This window comes from Strongylocentrotus purpuratus, unplaced genomic scaffold (genome assembly GCF_000002235.5).
Source record: "Strongylocentrotus purpuratus isolate Spur 01 unplaced genomic scaffold, Spur_5.0 spur5_contig_731, whole genome shotgun sequence".
Classification (NCBI taxonomy): domain Eukaryota; kingdom Metazoa; phylum Echinodermata; class Echinoidea; order Camarodonta; family Strongylocentrotidae; genus Strongylocentrotus; species Strongylocentrotus purpuratus.
In genome coordinates this window covers 43208-60308 of record NW_022145427.1, presented here as the reverse complement: position 1 = coordinate 60308, position 17101 = coordinate 43208, and the positions used below count along the sequence as shown (strand labels likewise).

Sequence of the window (17101 nt, the reverse complement as noted above, 5' to 3'; positions counted from 1 at the left end):
TTTCTTCAATTTTGTTTGAGGAATCCATTGACATATTGAGATTTGGAACCCTTTCCCATACATCAACATTACTGCCAACAATAATTATTTTATCACTCTTTGAGTGAGATAAAAATGGGTTTAACATCAGTTTTTATTTTTCAAAGATTTATAAAAAAAATTAAAAAAAAAAAAAAAAAAAAGCACTAAAAAGCTGGGAGTCGAACCCGATACCTTCCAGATGCCAGGCGTTTGCCTATCCACTAGACCAATGTGTCACACTGGTAATCTCCATGTATTTTTTTTCATATTAATACTTCTTGTTGTAGATGTAGCAAAAGAGGTATTCTAACTAATTCAGAGAGCCGCTTGTTAAAGAAAGAGTATCAAATGTTATTTTCTCCTTTGTTGAGGAGGAAATGGAAATTAAATGATACCGTTTTAAAAACCAGTTAGATATGGTTTTTGGACAAGAAGCATGAGATAATTCATTGCGCGGCAATCTGGACTGTATTTGAAACAGAGCATCCAATATTCCTGATAGTTAATAGTATACTGTCAATGAAAAATATAACTAAAAAATTAATAATATTACACCTCTTTACCCAAGGCTGTGTGTCTTTGTCGAGCACAAAATGATTCTGCTCGGGTATGCAGGCCAGTTGTTAGCCCATATTGGGCTTGAATCAACTCGCGAAGTTAGGGCGCTCTCATATGAGAAGTAAAACCTTGCCCATCATTGAATTCATGTTGTAAAGTTGTTTACAGACTCGAAAAGGAAGGCATGGGAGTGTACAGAGTGAATAAAAGGAAGAAAGTAATGTAGTTTAAAAATTGGACATGGCTTTGGGGCTAACGCTACTGGCCACTGGCTACGCTGACGACCGCCAGCTAGGTGACGACTGTGTCAAAAAAAAGAAATAAAAAGACCCCCAAAGGGGCTCCCTTACACTCTTTCCTACACTCAGCTGCTCCCCCCTCACCATAGGCCCTTTCTTCAATTTTGTTTGAGGAATCCATTGACATATTGAGATTTGGAACCCTTTCCCATACATCAACATTACTGCCAACAATAATTATTTTATCACTCTTTGAGTGAGATAAAAATGGGTTTAACATCAGTTTTTATTTTTCAAAGATTTATAAAAAAAATTAAATTTTTTTTTTTAAAAAAGCACTAAAAACGCTGGGAGTCGAACCCGATACCTTCCAGATGCCAGGCGTTTGCCAATCCACTAGACCAATGTGTCACACTGGTAATCTCCATGTATTTTTTTTCATATTAATACTTCTTGTTGTAGATGTAGCAAAAGAGGTATTCTAACTAATTCAGAGAGCCGCTTGTTAAAGAAAGAGTATCAAATGTTATTTTCTCCTTTGTTGAGGAGGAAATGGAAATTAAAATGATACCGTTTTAAAAACCAGTTAGATATGGTTTTTGGACAAGAAGCATGAGATAATTCATTGCGCGGCAATCTGGACTGTATTTGAAACAGAGCATCCAATATTCCTGATAGTTAATAGTATACTGTCAATGAAAAAATATAACTAAAAAAATTAATAATATTGGACCTCTTTACCCAAGGCTGTGTGTCTTTGTCGAGCACAAAATGATTCTGCTCGGGTATGCAGGCCAGTTGTTAGCCCATATTGGGCTTGAATCAACTCGCGAAGTTAGGGCGCTCTCATATGAGAAGTAAAACCTTGCCCATCATTGAATTCATGTTGTAAAGTTGTTTACAGACTCGAAAAGGAAGGCATGGAAGTGTACAGAGTGAATAAAAGGAAGAAAGTAATGTAGTTTAAAAATTGGACATGGCTTTGGGGCTAACGCTACCGGCCACTGGCTACGCTGACGACCGCCAGCTAGGTGACGACCGTGTCAAAAAAAAGAAAAAAAAAGACCCCCAAAGGGGCTCCCTTACACTCTTTCCTACACTCAACTGCTCCCCCCTCACCATAGGCCCTTTCTTCAATTTTGTTTGAGGAATCCATTGACATATTGAGATTTGGAACCCTTTCCCATACATCAACATAACTGCCAACAATAATTATTTTATCACTCTTTGAGTGAGATAAAAATGGGTTTAACATCAGTTTTTATTTTTCAAAGATTTATAAAAAAAATTACAAAAAATATTAAAAAAAGCACTAAAAAAGCTGGGAGTCGAACCCGATACCTTCCAGATGCCAGGCGTTTGCCTATCCACTAGACCAATGTGTCACACTGGTAATCTCCATGTATTTTTTTTTCATATTAATACTTCTTGTTGTACACTCTAAAAACAGAAGTGCTAAAAAACGAGTGCTAAATACGAGTTAGCACCTGGGGGGTTATTTCTAGCACCTCAAGTGCCATTTACTTCTGGGAAATGATGATGTGCAAACAAATTGGTGCTGAAATTAAGTGCTGAATATCAAAGACGCTAGTTTTGCACTTGAAGTGCTGACCAGCAAAGGAGTTGGTCCAGTGGTGTTAGCTGGATGTGCAAGGACGCACCTGTAGTGCTAGTTTAACCGGGATCGGTCGGAGCCAGCATGCAGCGCACGTGGCTTGTATGTACTGTCCTATACGTAGACCGACTGCATGTATGCGGTACCGGTACCGGCCCCGAGATCAAGACTTGTCTGTACATGTTTTTATTACACGTTCCTTTTGCATTCGCCTGCCCTTTATATAGCAGAAAACATGGTAAGTTAGACGTACGTTAATTGTAGAAATTTAGTTAATTTCATACTTGTGATTATAAAGCAACAAATGCAGATTTATAAACTAGAAAGTGGGAAGTAAATTGTGTGCAATTTAAGACCAGCCATACACAATTAACGCTATGTAACAGTAATACGCTGTCGCTTCGGGACAGTTGGGCTAGCGGACCGGCTATATATAAAACGTATAGCTAGCTGCAGCTAATGGGTCGCAACAATCGAAATAGCGGAACTTCACGAGCAGCCATGCCGTTAGCTACCCATGACTTGAACGTGTGCTAGGTGCGCGCCGTACCGGTTACATCCATATCCGCGAAGCTGGTGCCGCGACGCTCTCAAAGACATCGATTAAACTCTCCAAAGAGGGCTTAAATGTTGATCAAATATTTCAACAGACCATCGAGGGATAAAGACAAAGTGCAGTGAGTAATACAAACTAATTTAGTTGAGTTTAAAGACAAATAAAGCGTTGAAAAAAAAAAAAAAAAATAGGTACGAAAAAAATTAAAAAGGAGTAGGCCTAGGCCTAGTCTACGAAAGCACAGTAGCGCCGTTCTAATTTATGCAAAACAACGTGGTCTTCACTCCAAAATGTTAACATTCATGTTTTGATTCAATTCTTGAATCTTGTCCGCTCCAATTAAATTTTGCGTATATAGTCAGTCTTTACTCACGGCTTTTTATAATCAATGTTATGTTCTCTCTTGATTCATTCAACAAAGATTTGCACACTTTTTTGTCCAATGTGTCACTGCACTATGTAATAATGTTTGCTTCTTTATTTTAGATTCTTGACGTTGTACAAGAAACGAGCATTGGCAGCTAGAGTAAGTATCACAGAATTACATTCCAGAAGAAGTCCAAAAGATTACACGCACAAATACAAAGTCTATTAAAATAAATCTTAAACTAATTATCACCAAGTTACATAAACTAAACAGATGAAAATACAAGCACAAGCATGGGTTACATATGCTTCAAATGTAATATCAGGATACCAGGACCTGTATCAAATTTAGTCAGCCATTTGCACATGGCACATGCTTTATTTGACCTGAAAAATCTCCACCTAGTGTGTAGTCAAGGAGGATGCCCATCATCATTCAAAACATTTAATTCATTTAGAAAACATATTGTTAGGTCACATCCCTTTGATGAGGCTGACCATGAGGAAAATATACCCATTAGGTATGGCAATAGAGAAGACGATGAAGATTCTGATGTAGATGATGATGTGGAGTTTGGACGTAATGTGGAAAACAATGAGGATGACATGAATGATGACATTTCTAAGAGTGCAGCAAGATTTCTTGCTGGTCTTCTTTCAGAGACTAATATGACTTATGCTTCTATGCAAAGAATTGTTTCTAGTACCTCAGAATTAAATCAGGAAGTTGTAAACAATTTGAGGAGAAGAATTGTTGATGCTCTCGGTAGGGTAGGATTACAGGAAGGTTCTGAACAATACGAGACTATCATATCCGAGTTTGATAGAGAGACTCGTTTGTATGAGGGTCTCAGTTCTAGGTATAGTCAGGAAAAATTCATCCATGATCATCTAAACATTGTCCAGCCTCAGAGTATATTTCTTGGATTTCGTCATGATGTTCGCACAGATAAACAAACTGGGCAAACAAAAGAAGTGCTCGTGCGAGAAACTTTTCAGTATATTCCTGTTCTGTCAACCTTGGGTATGATTCATGGAAGTGAAGTTGCAAGTCACGAAATTGAAGTAGGACACTGCAGCAATGATGGAATATTGCGAGACTTTTGTGATGGTGATCACTACAGAAATCATCCTCTGTTCTCTAATGGGCAAGCAATTCAAATCTGCCTCTACTTTGATGAATTCGAGGTAGTGAATCCTCTTGGGTCTAAAAGGGGGATTCATAAGATTGCAGCATTTTACTACACCCTGAAAAATCTGCCTCCATGGATGAATTCATCGTTGGATAATGTTCATCTACTTGCTTTTTGTAATTGTATCGACCTAAAGAAATATGGCTTTGATGCAGTTTTGGCCCCCTTTGTGGATGAAGTTAAGAAGTTGGAGACAGAGGAAGGAGCACAAATTGTCCTGCCAGACAAATCTGTGAAAACAGTGCGAGGGACACTCGCTCAGGTTTGTGGGGATAATCTTGGCCTGAACGGATTGCTAGGATTTGTTGAAAGCTTTTCTGCCAACAGGCCTTGCAGGACCTGCTTAGGTCAGAGGGAAGAATTTCAGACAAGGTTTCTTGGAGAAGAATTTGAACTGAGAAATAGAGAGAGTCATGGGGAACATGTTGAGGCTTCTCAGCAAAATGCAGCAGCTGTCTCTCAGACTGGTGTTAAGAGGAATTCCATTCTCAATTCACTTCAGTTTTATCATGTCGCTCAAAATGTTGTGCCAGACATCATGCATGATGTGCTAGAGGGTGTTGGTCCAATGGAGGTGAAATTGGTTTTACATCAATTTATATATGTGGACAATTTTTTCACTCTCGATACTTTGAATTCACACATATCCAGTCACTCCTATGGGTTTTGTGATCAGAAAAACAAACCATCTTGTATTCTTGAATCAACCTTGAAAAATAAAGACAACTCCTTGAAGCAGCATGCAAGCCAGATGTGGTGTCTCCTGCGTGTTTTGCCTCTCCTGATTGGTTCATTCATCCCACGCGGCAATTTGCATTGGAGCTTGATCTTATTGTTGAGGACCATTGTAGATGTTGTATTTTCAGATTCAGTCACAGAAGGGCTGATTATATATTTGAAACACCTCATCCATGAACATCACACTTTGTTTCGACAGGTGTTTCCCAATGTGAACCTTCTCCCCAAACACCATTTTATGGTGCATTATCCTATGGCTATGAAAAAAATGGGACCACTTATCAATCTATGGTCAATGAGATTTGAAGCAAAACATAGTTGTAGTAAGAGGCTAGCAGGGGTAGTCGGTTGCTTCAAAGATTTCTGTTTGACTGCAGCAGCAAGACACCAGGTTAGCCATTGTAGTGCATGGTCTCAACAGGGTCAAGGAAATCCCACAGCTGAAGTTGAAGATGTTGTTGCATGTTCCGTTGCTGAGATAGCTTACTTTCCTGCTCTTGTTGATGAACTCCCTGGACTTCGTCGCACAGATGATGCATTCTTGGCACAAAGAATAACACATTTAGGAACTACCTACAGGTGTAGTTCAGTAGTTGTGTTAGACATTGGCACTGAATTGCCCACCTTTGGTCAAATTTCCAACTCTGTCATTGTAAGAGAGACTGTCTTCTTAACAGGATATTTGTTGAAAGCTGAATACTTTGATGAACATCTCCATTGCTACATTGTGAATGAAACTGATGAAATGTTCTTTACACGTCCAGGTAGTTTGAAGAGTTTCCGTACCCTACATTTAAACAGGTATGGGGAAAAGATGGCCATTATTCCAAGGAATCACATCTTATGTAAGACCTGAATAAATGGTGCTCGTTGTCAAAACCTATACCTGGTACATCAATTGTTCTTGCAAAAAGGCAAATTAAATGTAATGTTCTCAACTTCTCACCATCTTATTTTTTGAATGGAATTTCTTTTTATTCATTTCATTCTCATTTCCTACAGGATTATCAATGCCAGGAGATCAGAGCAATTTATATGTTATACAAATTGAGGGTGCTGTAAATTTTCTATTGCTGATTATCGAGGCATATAAAGAAAATGTAATAACAAAAGAAGAATTAGTGAATTTCTTAGTTCAGTTTTTATACCAGCATTGAACCCAAATAATGGATCTCAAAAGAATGTATGTTACGTACAATGGGGACCAAAACAGTGATAGGAAAAAGCTAGTAAAGTTGGACACGACTGATTTCGATAGCATGACATTCAAAATCAAACAAACATTCGCCCTTCCAATGGACGAAAAGTATGCATTCCACGGCCGTGTAGAAGCCAGTGGACCACTCGTTGAACTGGATGAACATGACAGCGAAATCCTGGATGAGTTAATCGAGGTCTCCTTCAACAGATGCGGAGGTTCCTCTCGGGGTGTACCTGTAAGTACCGAAATACTTGCTTTTTTCCAAATAATAACTGAAGTGTAAATATCTGCAATGAATATTGGCAGAATACCATAGAATGAAGGAATTTGTCTGCGATGGACTGTAATTACTGTATGCACAAATCATGTTAATTAAAATACATGTTTTTAAGATTAATACTACTACAGTATTGACTCTATAGAGATTATGCAGTGGATACATTGGCAGTTTTCTTCCCAACTTCTACTTTTTCTTTACTTTTCTGGTACATCTCTCCACCCTCCACTTGTCCTTCTATGTACCAAGCTCTTTAAATAAATTAGGCATTTTCTAAAATCCCCTCTTTTGTATAATTCATGTTGTTCATATTACTGTTTTATTGCTATGAACACCAGCAAAATGATGCAGAAATTAAAGAAAATCAAATCACACAAAGATCTCTTTAAAGGTAGTAGCCCACATAAGCAAAACACCGTTTTTTATTTTCAAAAGAAATAAGGTCATTCCAATTTAAAAGGACAGATCATGATGTAAAACTATCATGTCATCAAATTCAAACAAATACTGCAAAGTTAGAGGGGAAAATTAATGTTTTTTTCTCTAAAAGCATTGGGATGACCCCTTTTAGAAAACGAAGAAAATAAAAGAAAATTAAGCATTTTTGTTTCTCACCCCTAACGGAAATGAACTTGGAATTACCTATCTGCAGAAGGACATTTATGCAGATTGGTGGCCCTGTGCAAATGTGTGCTACTACCTTGAACACCAGAATTGAATAGAGCTTAGCAAGTCTGTATTTCAAGTCACAATTTTACATAACGAATTGCAGATTGTACCAGAGAGTGATTCTGACATAGAGATGTGTTCCAACATATTTCTGCAAGGATGTTCATCAGATGTCTCATCTGGGGTGTCCTTTTCATCTCCTGTCCAGTTGAAGGTACTCAGGAGTACTTGCAGTGTGATTTCATTTTGAAAGAAACTGCCCATAAACCATTCTTTTATTGTTCATTTCTCAGTAGATGAAATCCTTGTGCATAACAATGTTAGTGAGAATAGGAGAGATTCTAAAGAGATATTGAAATCACAATGTTGGCATAGTACAAACAATAAGTAAAAAGCATATTAAATGGGACTGTAATAAAAATGAATTGTATTTGCTGAGCAGCAAGCACAAAATTGTTGTAATATTTTTACTTCATATTCTGCAAATATTCAGCACACTTAAAAGTGAAATATTTTTATGTAACATTGTATACATAAGATGCTTTCAGGTGTGAAACAAACAGATGGGAACTGCCCCAAAAGATTTGTTATCCATTATTGGTCAATATGCCAGATTCCGTGGTGTTGTTTCAAGCAGGATGTCAATGAGTAACACATAACCTAAACGTTTCTTCTCATTTGCTTTCGTTTTTCTTTCTTTTTTTTGGCAGTGGCTAACACATAGGCCTACACATAGATTGTTACGTGTGGAAAAACAATTTATTTAGATTTTTTTATGTAAGAACAATACATGTGCTCAAAATAATCAATTTGATAATTATTGACTTTTCACCATCTAATTTCATTTCACTTATTTAAACATTTGTTTTGAAATAAAGGTATCAAATTAAGAAGTGCAAACAAGTATTACAAATTATGAACTTCAAAAGAAGTGTGTGTAAATCCTATAATCATCCAGCTCTCTGAGATTAACAAAACATTTATTTTTAATGCAGGTGTCTACATTGGCAGCAGGGACAATCTTTCTTTTTTTCTTAAATATACAGGAATATTTGTTTGTTTTCTATCCTAATGGATGTTTTATGGTGTAAATTGCAGTTCGTGGCTGACACCGATTCTGATCTGTCTGGGGATTCTCCCTTGTTGATTCCTCCATCGCCGCCACCTTGCAGCATGCTGCTATCAGACTGTTCTTCAGATGCCTCGCCTCAGATGTCCTCATCCCATCACAAGACATCATTCATGGTGAACCCATCTCCTCTCTCCTCAATTAAGGTCAGGATTCAGTTTCAAGGCAATAAATACCGTTTACATGAAAAAGTTGAGTTTTCAAAGATGTTATTAAATAGAAATTTAAGTTCCATTGAAAAGTCTCAAATTGCACTTCCTGTTTATTATCGTTGTTTTATTTCAAATGAAAACATTGACTTCAAGTCATTGCATAATCCAATGAACATCAAACTGTTAATGAGCACATTCAGGAGGAGGGTGACAATCCACCTCCCATTCCTTTTAAGAAAAGATATTTTTTGAAATTTCGCTGTTAGTGCTTTCAATGGCAAGAGTTGTATAGTGATTTGAGCGAATGTGCAGAATTACTGGTGACTGGTGTGCATTGAGACACCCGGGTCTATTGCTATTTGATCTTATTTCAGTGCAGATATTACACAGGGTGTACTCACTTTTGTTGCCACTTTTTATTAAGTTATCCATATTTTGTAATATAAGTTAAGAATATTTGTTTGTCTCAATTCATGTCCTTCAATGGCCATTTTACAATCTCTGTGAAACTTCTGTGAAACTCATAAAAAAAACAATGTAAACAGTTACATTCAAATTATGAAATGTTCATGTTGGATGTATTCACTTTTGTTGGATACTGCTTCATGCTGCAGATTGTGCCAGAGAGTAATTCAGCTATGCCAGGGACATCACTGTCAAGTTCCAGCGTGCTGCTGCCGAGTTGCTCCTCAGATGTCCCGCTTCAGATGTCCTCATCCCATCACAGGACATCATCCATGGTGAACCCATCTTCTCTCCCCTCCGATAAGAAGGTCAGGATTCAGTTTCACTCAGTCAAACTAAATTATTATCTTTGCATGAATTATCTGAAACTAATAGGGTTTGATATTGCAACTTTTGTTTTATAAAACTTTTGCATTATTCCAAATGTTTGTGGTACAACAGTGAAAAAAATACCAGTACCACCAATTGCTATGCAAAAATAAGTCCAGGCTGATGTTATTCTTAACCATCAAGTTCCCAGCTCTTCCCTGAATGTGCATATCACTGATTATACCCCGCCAAATAAAGTGTTAAAATGGGGTATACACAAATCAGTCTGTTGTCGAAGCAGTTGGTCTTGCCATTGCAAATTCTGCGGATCGAACTACTGCCCCAGATTGCAAGCAATGCTCATTAAATTTAGCACACACGCATCAATTAGTCTTGGAGTGAACATGTGCAAGCCCATATTTCTTGAATACGTTGGAAACTGAATTGGGGGCCATCTACAAAGTACGTACGCAATTTTTGGTCCGAAATTGACCCCCTTCCCCCCCCCCCCTGTACGCACTTTTTATACACGTGGTTCAATGGAGGGTACGCATAAGATTTTACCCCCCCCTGTGCGTACGTACTTTGTAGATGGCCCCTTGCCATGGTCACATCACATTAGGCAGGCATATTAATCAAACTTGATATGAAAGTTATAGAGAAGGTAGGCAGAGTATACAATAGGGGTGGCATATAATCGTTGATTGGTTTGTTGCCATGACAACCCAATATTAAGTATTTTAGTTAAAGTAAATGGGAGGCTGTATGATTACTTATTCTGTTTTCATGCCACACCCCCCCCCCCCCCCCCCCTCTATAGGGTGCAGAAAGTATTATGTTTTTGGTTGATACTGTGAGAGCCAAATAACACCTTTACTCATGGCGGTATTTACTATTTAGAGAGGTGGAGACATCCCAATCAACTCTTAGGAGTCAAATGAGTTTGGGGCAGGGCAATTCCTCATTCGGTTTTCAGGGGATCCCATAAATGAGGCAAAAACAGAATCTGGACCATTGCTGAATTTTACTCTTTATACAGTACTGAATGTAGAAACACGTAATCATTATTTTCTATGTTTCTTCCTTTAAATTTTCAGCTAGATTTTGACATGAAGAAAATATTAGAGGGTCACAACAGAGGTGCATCCATACTTGAGGAGTATAATAGGCTCAGGCTCATCTCCCCCACAACTAGGAAGCAGGTCATCAGCATCATGGCAGCAGAGTTAGTGGCAGTATGTGGATAGTGAGTAAATTATTATGCCTTTTGATTTGCATGATAGGTTAACTTTTGTACTTCTGTTTTGTACACATATTTGTATCTTAAAGGTAATAGCACACACTGGCGTAGCGTGTTACGTAATACTCATTCAAGTGGGGGGATGTAATCCGATGGATGAATAGCTCATCCCCCCCACTTGAATGAGTATCAATGTCATGTCTACACCCGTGATAGCACACATTAGCAAGGGGCTACCAAACTGCATAAATGTTCTTCTGCCGACAGGTTTAGGCCTAAAAAAAATGCTTGTAATTTTAGACCCCAGTACATTCCCCATTTAGCGCTGAGAAGCAAAAATTTAACGGCAAATTTATTTTATTTTCCTCATTTTCTCAAGGCCTCATCTGAGGCTTTAACCCTATTTTAACTTGGGGGGGGGGGGGGGGGGTCAAATTGACCCCCCCCCCCCCCCGTCTAATAATATCTAACTAATTTTAGCCAAATTATGCTAAGAAGAATATGTTTGATAAATTTTGTGCAAAAAAACAACGAAAACAATTGGTAAAAAAACAAAGAAATACATAAGAAATTACAAAAACAATAAGATACATAAAAAAAAAAAAAAACATTTTTTGAAATATTTTTGTGTACAATCATTTTGGATTACAAAGGGACTTTACATGCAAAAAATAAGAACTCTAGAAGCTTTATTTTGGGATTTGTAGCTAAAAATGATTTGTTTTTGCATAAATTAGCTGATATTGACGCATAAATTAGCATATTGAATTAATGTGGACAAATTTGCAGAAAAAATAACTATGCAGTCATGAAGATTACATTCCACTCTATTAGCGTGCAAATTATCGCGAGATCCATGGCCGAGATCTGAAAGGGGGTCAAATTGACCCTCCCCCCCCCCCAGTAATTACGTGGTCTGAAGTAGCCCAGTTAAAATAGGGTTAAGAGAAAAGCAAATTATTTCTCACTAGACTTTGCAATATTGCTGTGATTTTGATAACGTGATAGTTTTACATCATGATCTGTGATTTCAAATTGAAATGAGCTTATTTCTTTTCAAAATCCAAAACGGTATTTTGCAAATGTGGGCTACTTACTACCTTTAATCTTTAAATTGGATGGTGATCGATGCACTAAATCATGCAATATGGACCCTTTGCAAAGAGCTTAAGCTTGACTGAATCATACATAAGCAGATCCTCAGTACTAAATACTGTTAAGACATCTTTGATAAACTTGATCTAAGGAAATAGAGAAATAATTTTTCTGTTGGCTATTGTGCACTGCAAAAAAAAGCTGGTTTTATCTGTTTAACATTGGCCAATAAATGGTTGTTACATTGTAACTAATTTTGCACGCGTGTAAAGATCTTGCACACACATCCATGAAAAGAGACAACAGACCCTACATCTGTAAATTCTGTTTCTTTAAGACCATGCATGTACTCCCGAAGTTGCCTGCTTTTCAACATCTTGTCATGTTTCTTGCAGCTACCCCACTATGCAGCAGAAGCATGCAGTAGCCAAAGCTATTATCTCCTTCTTCCCGGAACTGAAAGATCCCACTGGAGAGACTGGATATGTAAGTATTTACAATATAATTATGTAATACCCTGTTTAAATCTAGCCCAAATGCGGCACAACCTCAAGTAGAGGACATACCGTCTATAACCTTGTCCACTTTATATTCACACACTAGCGGCACAATTTTTTTTTCCTGAACACGGGGTAAGATATGTGCTACACTGTCTAGCGTTAGTCCGTGGTAACCTCGGGATGACATTCTGTGTTTACCTTTGCCCCCCCCCCCCTTGATGTTAAATTGTTGGGGCATACAAAGCGTATGCCCGTGCATGATTTGTTGCACAAATACACTGATTTTTGTTAACAATTAAGTTTAATAGAGACCTTAAGCATTTCATATTGTATCTCACAATAAATAACAGCACAAAATATATCATATGAACAAAATATATATGCTTGCTTAGCACATTTTTTTTTTATAGTTTATTTTATACTTATATTGCGGGATGCAAAAGTAATGATTTACATACACAATGAGGCTCACAGCTGTATACTAATAATAAGTTTGTATGTGCTCTACATGTATATCAAGTTATTGAATTGCGAAGAAAGACAATGAAGCAGGTAAAGGCGTTTTTGAAATGCATGCTTATGTGGTGAGTGACACGTTGCCACAGATACATATCTCATGATAATACCAGGTGTACATTGCAATTCAAACTGTATCTTGCATCTTACCTTGTGATTTTATAGCATTAAAGAATGGTTGTCACCCATCTTTCTGAGTCAACCTTTAATGATCATATGTCATAGTTGTGGGGACAACCTTCATACAAATGAGACCAAATTTTATATGGCAAATAGTTATAAATGTGAAAGAAGTATCTAGAAGTGTTTTGGACCACAGTAATACTTATCCCAGATAAAAGCTCTAATGGGTATTTATCTCTTACATTCAACAGGAACATATCTACTGCTCTAAAGGTGGACAGTCGGGCTATTTGTTCGACAAGCTAAAAAACATCCGGAGAAATCTGCCTGACAGTGCCAGAATGAAAAGTGGCAAGGGCAAGGGCAAGGGCAAGGTCAGCACATCAAAAGGTACTACCAAAAGGCTAGAGGCTGTCCTCACGTCTGAAGAGATGAAGGAGGCAGAAGCGCTGTGTAGGAACAGCACAGATAAGAATACAGTTCGAGCAGCAATGGCCAAATGCTCCACAAGTAGACATGCATGGATCCAGGATCAGAAACCTTTCATGAAGGACATATTGCAGAGGTACCCGCGGTACAGAGACATGCCAGACCTTGTAAGTATTAATTTGACTTATATACATGTATCATAAACTCAGATGACTTTGAAGGATGGGCTGATTAAAAAAAATTAATGTAAGATTTTGTTTTGTATGTTTTTTGTGTGAATATGTTTGTATTACAAAAACAAAAGAAAATCATGATCATGATATCATGTTATCAATTTCACAGCAATACTGCAAAGTTTGAGTGGAATATTAGCAGTTTTTCTCTTAAAGCGTTGGGATGCCGCCTTTAGAAAACAAAGAAAATAAAATAAAATTTCACTTTCTCTTTCCGTTTCTTAATCCATAACGGGAATGTACCTTCATCTGAAATTTTACAAATGTTCTTCAGAGGCCCTAATATATCTTCAGAAGTACATTTATGCAGATAGGTAGCCCTTTGCAAATGTTTACTACTGCCTTTAAAAACTTTTGTTCGACCTTACCAGGGAGTTGAATGTACACTAGTGCCTGCAGTCTCCCAGTCGTGGGGCAGACCCTTACCAAATCTGTCATAACAATGGTATTTACCTAAACAGATTTAAGTTTAGTCCTCTACCATTATTAAAATTTTCTTCTTGCAGGTGCAGCAGGATTTCCAGGAGATTTACCCTGATGCCAGTGATTCCCTCCTCAAGAAATGGGATGGCCATGCCATGGCTCTTTTGGCCTATGCATCAACATGTAGGGAAGGCAAGGAGATCAATGATGAATACCATGCACTACCCAAGACCAGACAAGGTATTATATGAACTTTCATTGTAAGAACACACTGGAATATAACTTAGCCAATGAGGGTGTCCGCCTAAAACCATGCCTCCACAGGCCACGTGTACAGTACAGCAACAAATCTAAACAAAAAAGAGGCGACGCAGTCGTTGGCTATGAGGTGAATTATTTCTAGACACACTGCATTCCAAATAGTCACTTTCCCCTCATTTATATTCTTAACAGACAGCCTAGGCGGAAGCCGCACAATCCGACAGGTGCACAAAACTTACCACAAATAACTGGTACTGTCTAAAGTTCCATTCTGTTACATGTAATTGATTATCCAATTAGCCAGCTTTGTCAATGTGTATTCTTAACACCATCTTAGGCACCTGCTGTAAAGGGAGCAAGTCTTGGAGAAGGGCGTAGTAGGGATGCCTTTCACATACGCATTATGTAATGCTTTAATTAAATAGAGATTCTGAAGAACTGGTTCATATATTTATGCATCAAGGTTGGAGAGAGTATTTGCCTAACAAAGCAACACATGGAGTCAAATTTAGTTTTCATTTAAGGGCTGAATTAACATGATGTATAAAGGGAGGATAAGGGAAAGGACTAAAGATGTTTGTATACTGTGCACAGGTATTGTTTCCCCTGGATAACAATTCCCAACTGAAGGAGTAGTCTTGCACAACATGTATGACAGTCTGACCAGGAAAACCAGTCACCTGCTGGGATGTTTTTACCTTCCACTGATGGATGGAGATGGTGTGCTGTCCTGGCATGGGTTGGGTGGATCCTATTAAGGGACACCCACTACCTCTTTGGAAGCTTAAAGTGTGATGTACTAATATTAAGTAACACTTATGTTTCTGGAACTGGTAAGAGGGATAAGCATATATTGATCTTAACTGTCACACAACAAACTACTCTAATTTATATTTTATATATTTAATTTTTTTGTTAGTAATGTAGACTTTCCTCCTACTTTTTTCAACAGAACACACGCAGCTATTTGGTTTCCTGGTACTCATGAAGTTCCTCCCTTCATACAATACAAAGGGCAAAGGGCGTGTCTCACAAGCAGATATGGAACATTGCATTGTGCACTTCCATGACGTAAGTGTTGTGCTGCTAGTATTTCAAGTGTTTTAAATACAAGAAAATGACATGCTGGTAAATATACATTTGCACCAGTCAATGGCTTAATTTACAGGGGTGACACATCACTTTGGTAAGATTTATATTCGTCTGTACAGTATAGATACGATTTGATATAAGTACAGCTTCAGTTGATACAATGGGATCTTTGTTTAAGTAGGGGAGGGAAGTTGAGAATTGGGCCAACAGAAGTGAAAATACATGAATTAAGAAAGTAAATGAGACAGTGATGGAAGCATGCACAAACACACACACACACACAAATGTTCTCCAAGTGTATGAGACATTTAAATCAATATGGGACAGACATGCGCACTCTGAAGATGTGCAGTGTCAAGCAGGAGCTCTATTAAAAAAAATTTAAAAAAAGGCTCACATACATTCACGTATGACCAGTACAATTGAATGGCATTGTCTAAATACATTTTTGTTATCTTTTCCTTCTTGTCTTACTGAGCGATATTGTTATTTATTTTTGTGTGTGTGTGCTACAGGTCCACAGGCCTGTGACTGAATGCTTGAAGGACACGGCCACGAGACAGCCCTCCTTGCTAGTGAAGGGCACAAACAACAACGTTGAAGAGATCTTCCTTCAGATAGAAGAGTATGCATGCCCTCTCCACACACCAAACATTGTCAACGCATTTGACATCCTCTTCAAGAGTTACTATGTGTACAACCTTGCTTACCCCGTCCCAGCTTCTATCTTCTATCTGTATCTCCAGACTCAAATCTTCGGATTGCACCATGATGGCAAACTGCCACCTGCCATCATAGAAATAGCATCAGCAGTGAATGCTGCAAAGAAATGACATTTTACATCTGAAACCATCTGAAAACGTCTGATTTGCAAAGTTTTTCAGGCAGTTATTTTTTTTTTAAGGACCTCCTTCGTTTTCCTTGCAGCAGCAGGGTGCTAAACAAGGTTCACATATTTTCCTTGTTTCTTGCATTTCAATTAAGAGTATCTCTTAAATACAAAAATTAAACAAAAAAATCCCTATGACACATGTCAAAATGATATTAAATGTCATTCCAAACTGATAAAAATGACTCTAGAATGTAAGATTTTGAGCAAGAAATTAATGGATTATGCCTGTCACCTTTCTCCACTTTCAGTTGCTAAACCAAACTGCAAAGAGCGATGGGCGCAGCCATTACTTACAGTTATGTTTAATTCTGTGACATCATATCCAACCAAATAACAGACTTCTTTTGTAAAAAGTCACTGATCTGTACAAAGGTGATCAGTGAGTTGTTTAGTAATGACATCACAGATGTGAACAGGAATGTAAGTAATGGCTGCACCCATTGCTCTCTGCAGTGTTTGGTTTTATAGCAACTTGAAGTGGAGAAAGTGGCAGGCATATAACCGATTACTTTCATGTCCAAATCTTACATTCTAGAATCATTTTTATCTGCTTGGACTGGCGTTTAATTAGCATCAATTTGACATGGACTTCTTTGGGAAAACTCATGGAAAAACTTCCTTTAAAGCACAAAGATAGTTTTGGTAAATCTAAAAAACTTTCAAAAACATTCTTCGCAGAAATTCTAGTATTTGATCATGATTAAGAAGGCAAGTTATCGAGTAATAAGGGTTTGCTACTTTGCCTTAATTTTTTTTTTTTTTTTTAAATAATTTACTTGAATTATCTTTTTTGTTATGTCGGAGGACCT

At 37.7% G+C, this 17101-nt stretch overlaps 1 protein-coding gene across 6 annotated transcripts; it reads left to right on the top strand.

The window, feature by feature from the left end:
* Positions 1-2276: 2276 nt before the first annotated feature.
* Positions 2277-16357, top strand: LOC115929735. 6 transcript variants are annotated; one of them, XM_030999721.1, is made up of 12 exons: positions 2277-2671; positions 3476-3515; positions 6289-6722; positions 7537-7647; positions 8532-8708; positions 9329-9487; positions 10586-10734; positions 12219-12309; positions 13214-13558; positions 14131-14287; positions 15261-15379; positions 15916-16357. In XM_030999721.1, the coding sequence occupies exons 3-12, from the start codon at positions 6453-6455 to the stop codon at positions 16231-16233; spliced, it is 1896 nt and encodes a 631-aa protein (XP_030855581.1). In that variant the 5' UTR covers positions 2277-2671; positions 3476-3515; positions 6289-6452; the 3' UTR covers positions 16234-16357. The 6 variants fall into 6 exon arrangements, with proteins under 6 accessions (XP_030855581.1, XP_030855634.1, XP_030855736.1 ...); XM_030999774.1 differs by having other exon boundaries at positions 3476-6722; positions 8532-8678; XM_030999876.1 differs by having other exon boundaries at positions 3476-6722; positions 15236-15379; positions 15916-16005.
* The last annotated feature ends 744 nt before the right edge of the window (positions 16358-17101 follow it).

Excerpts from the sequence above, each read along its gene's own strand:
- LOC115929735 (XM_030999682.1), top strand. The coding sequence starts at position 3,650 with ATGGGTTACATATGCTTCAAATGTAATATCAGGATACCAGGACCTGTA.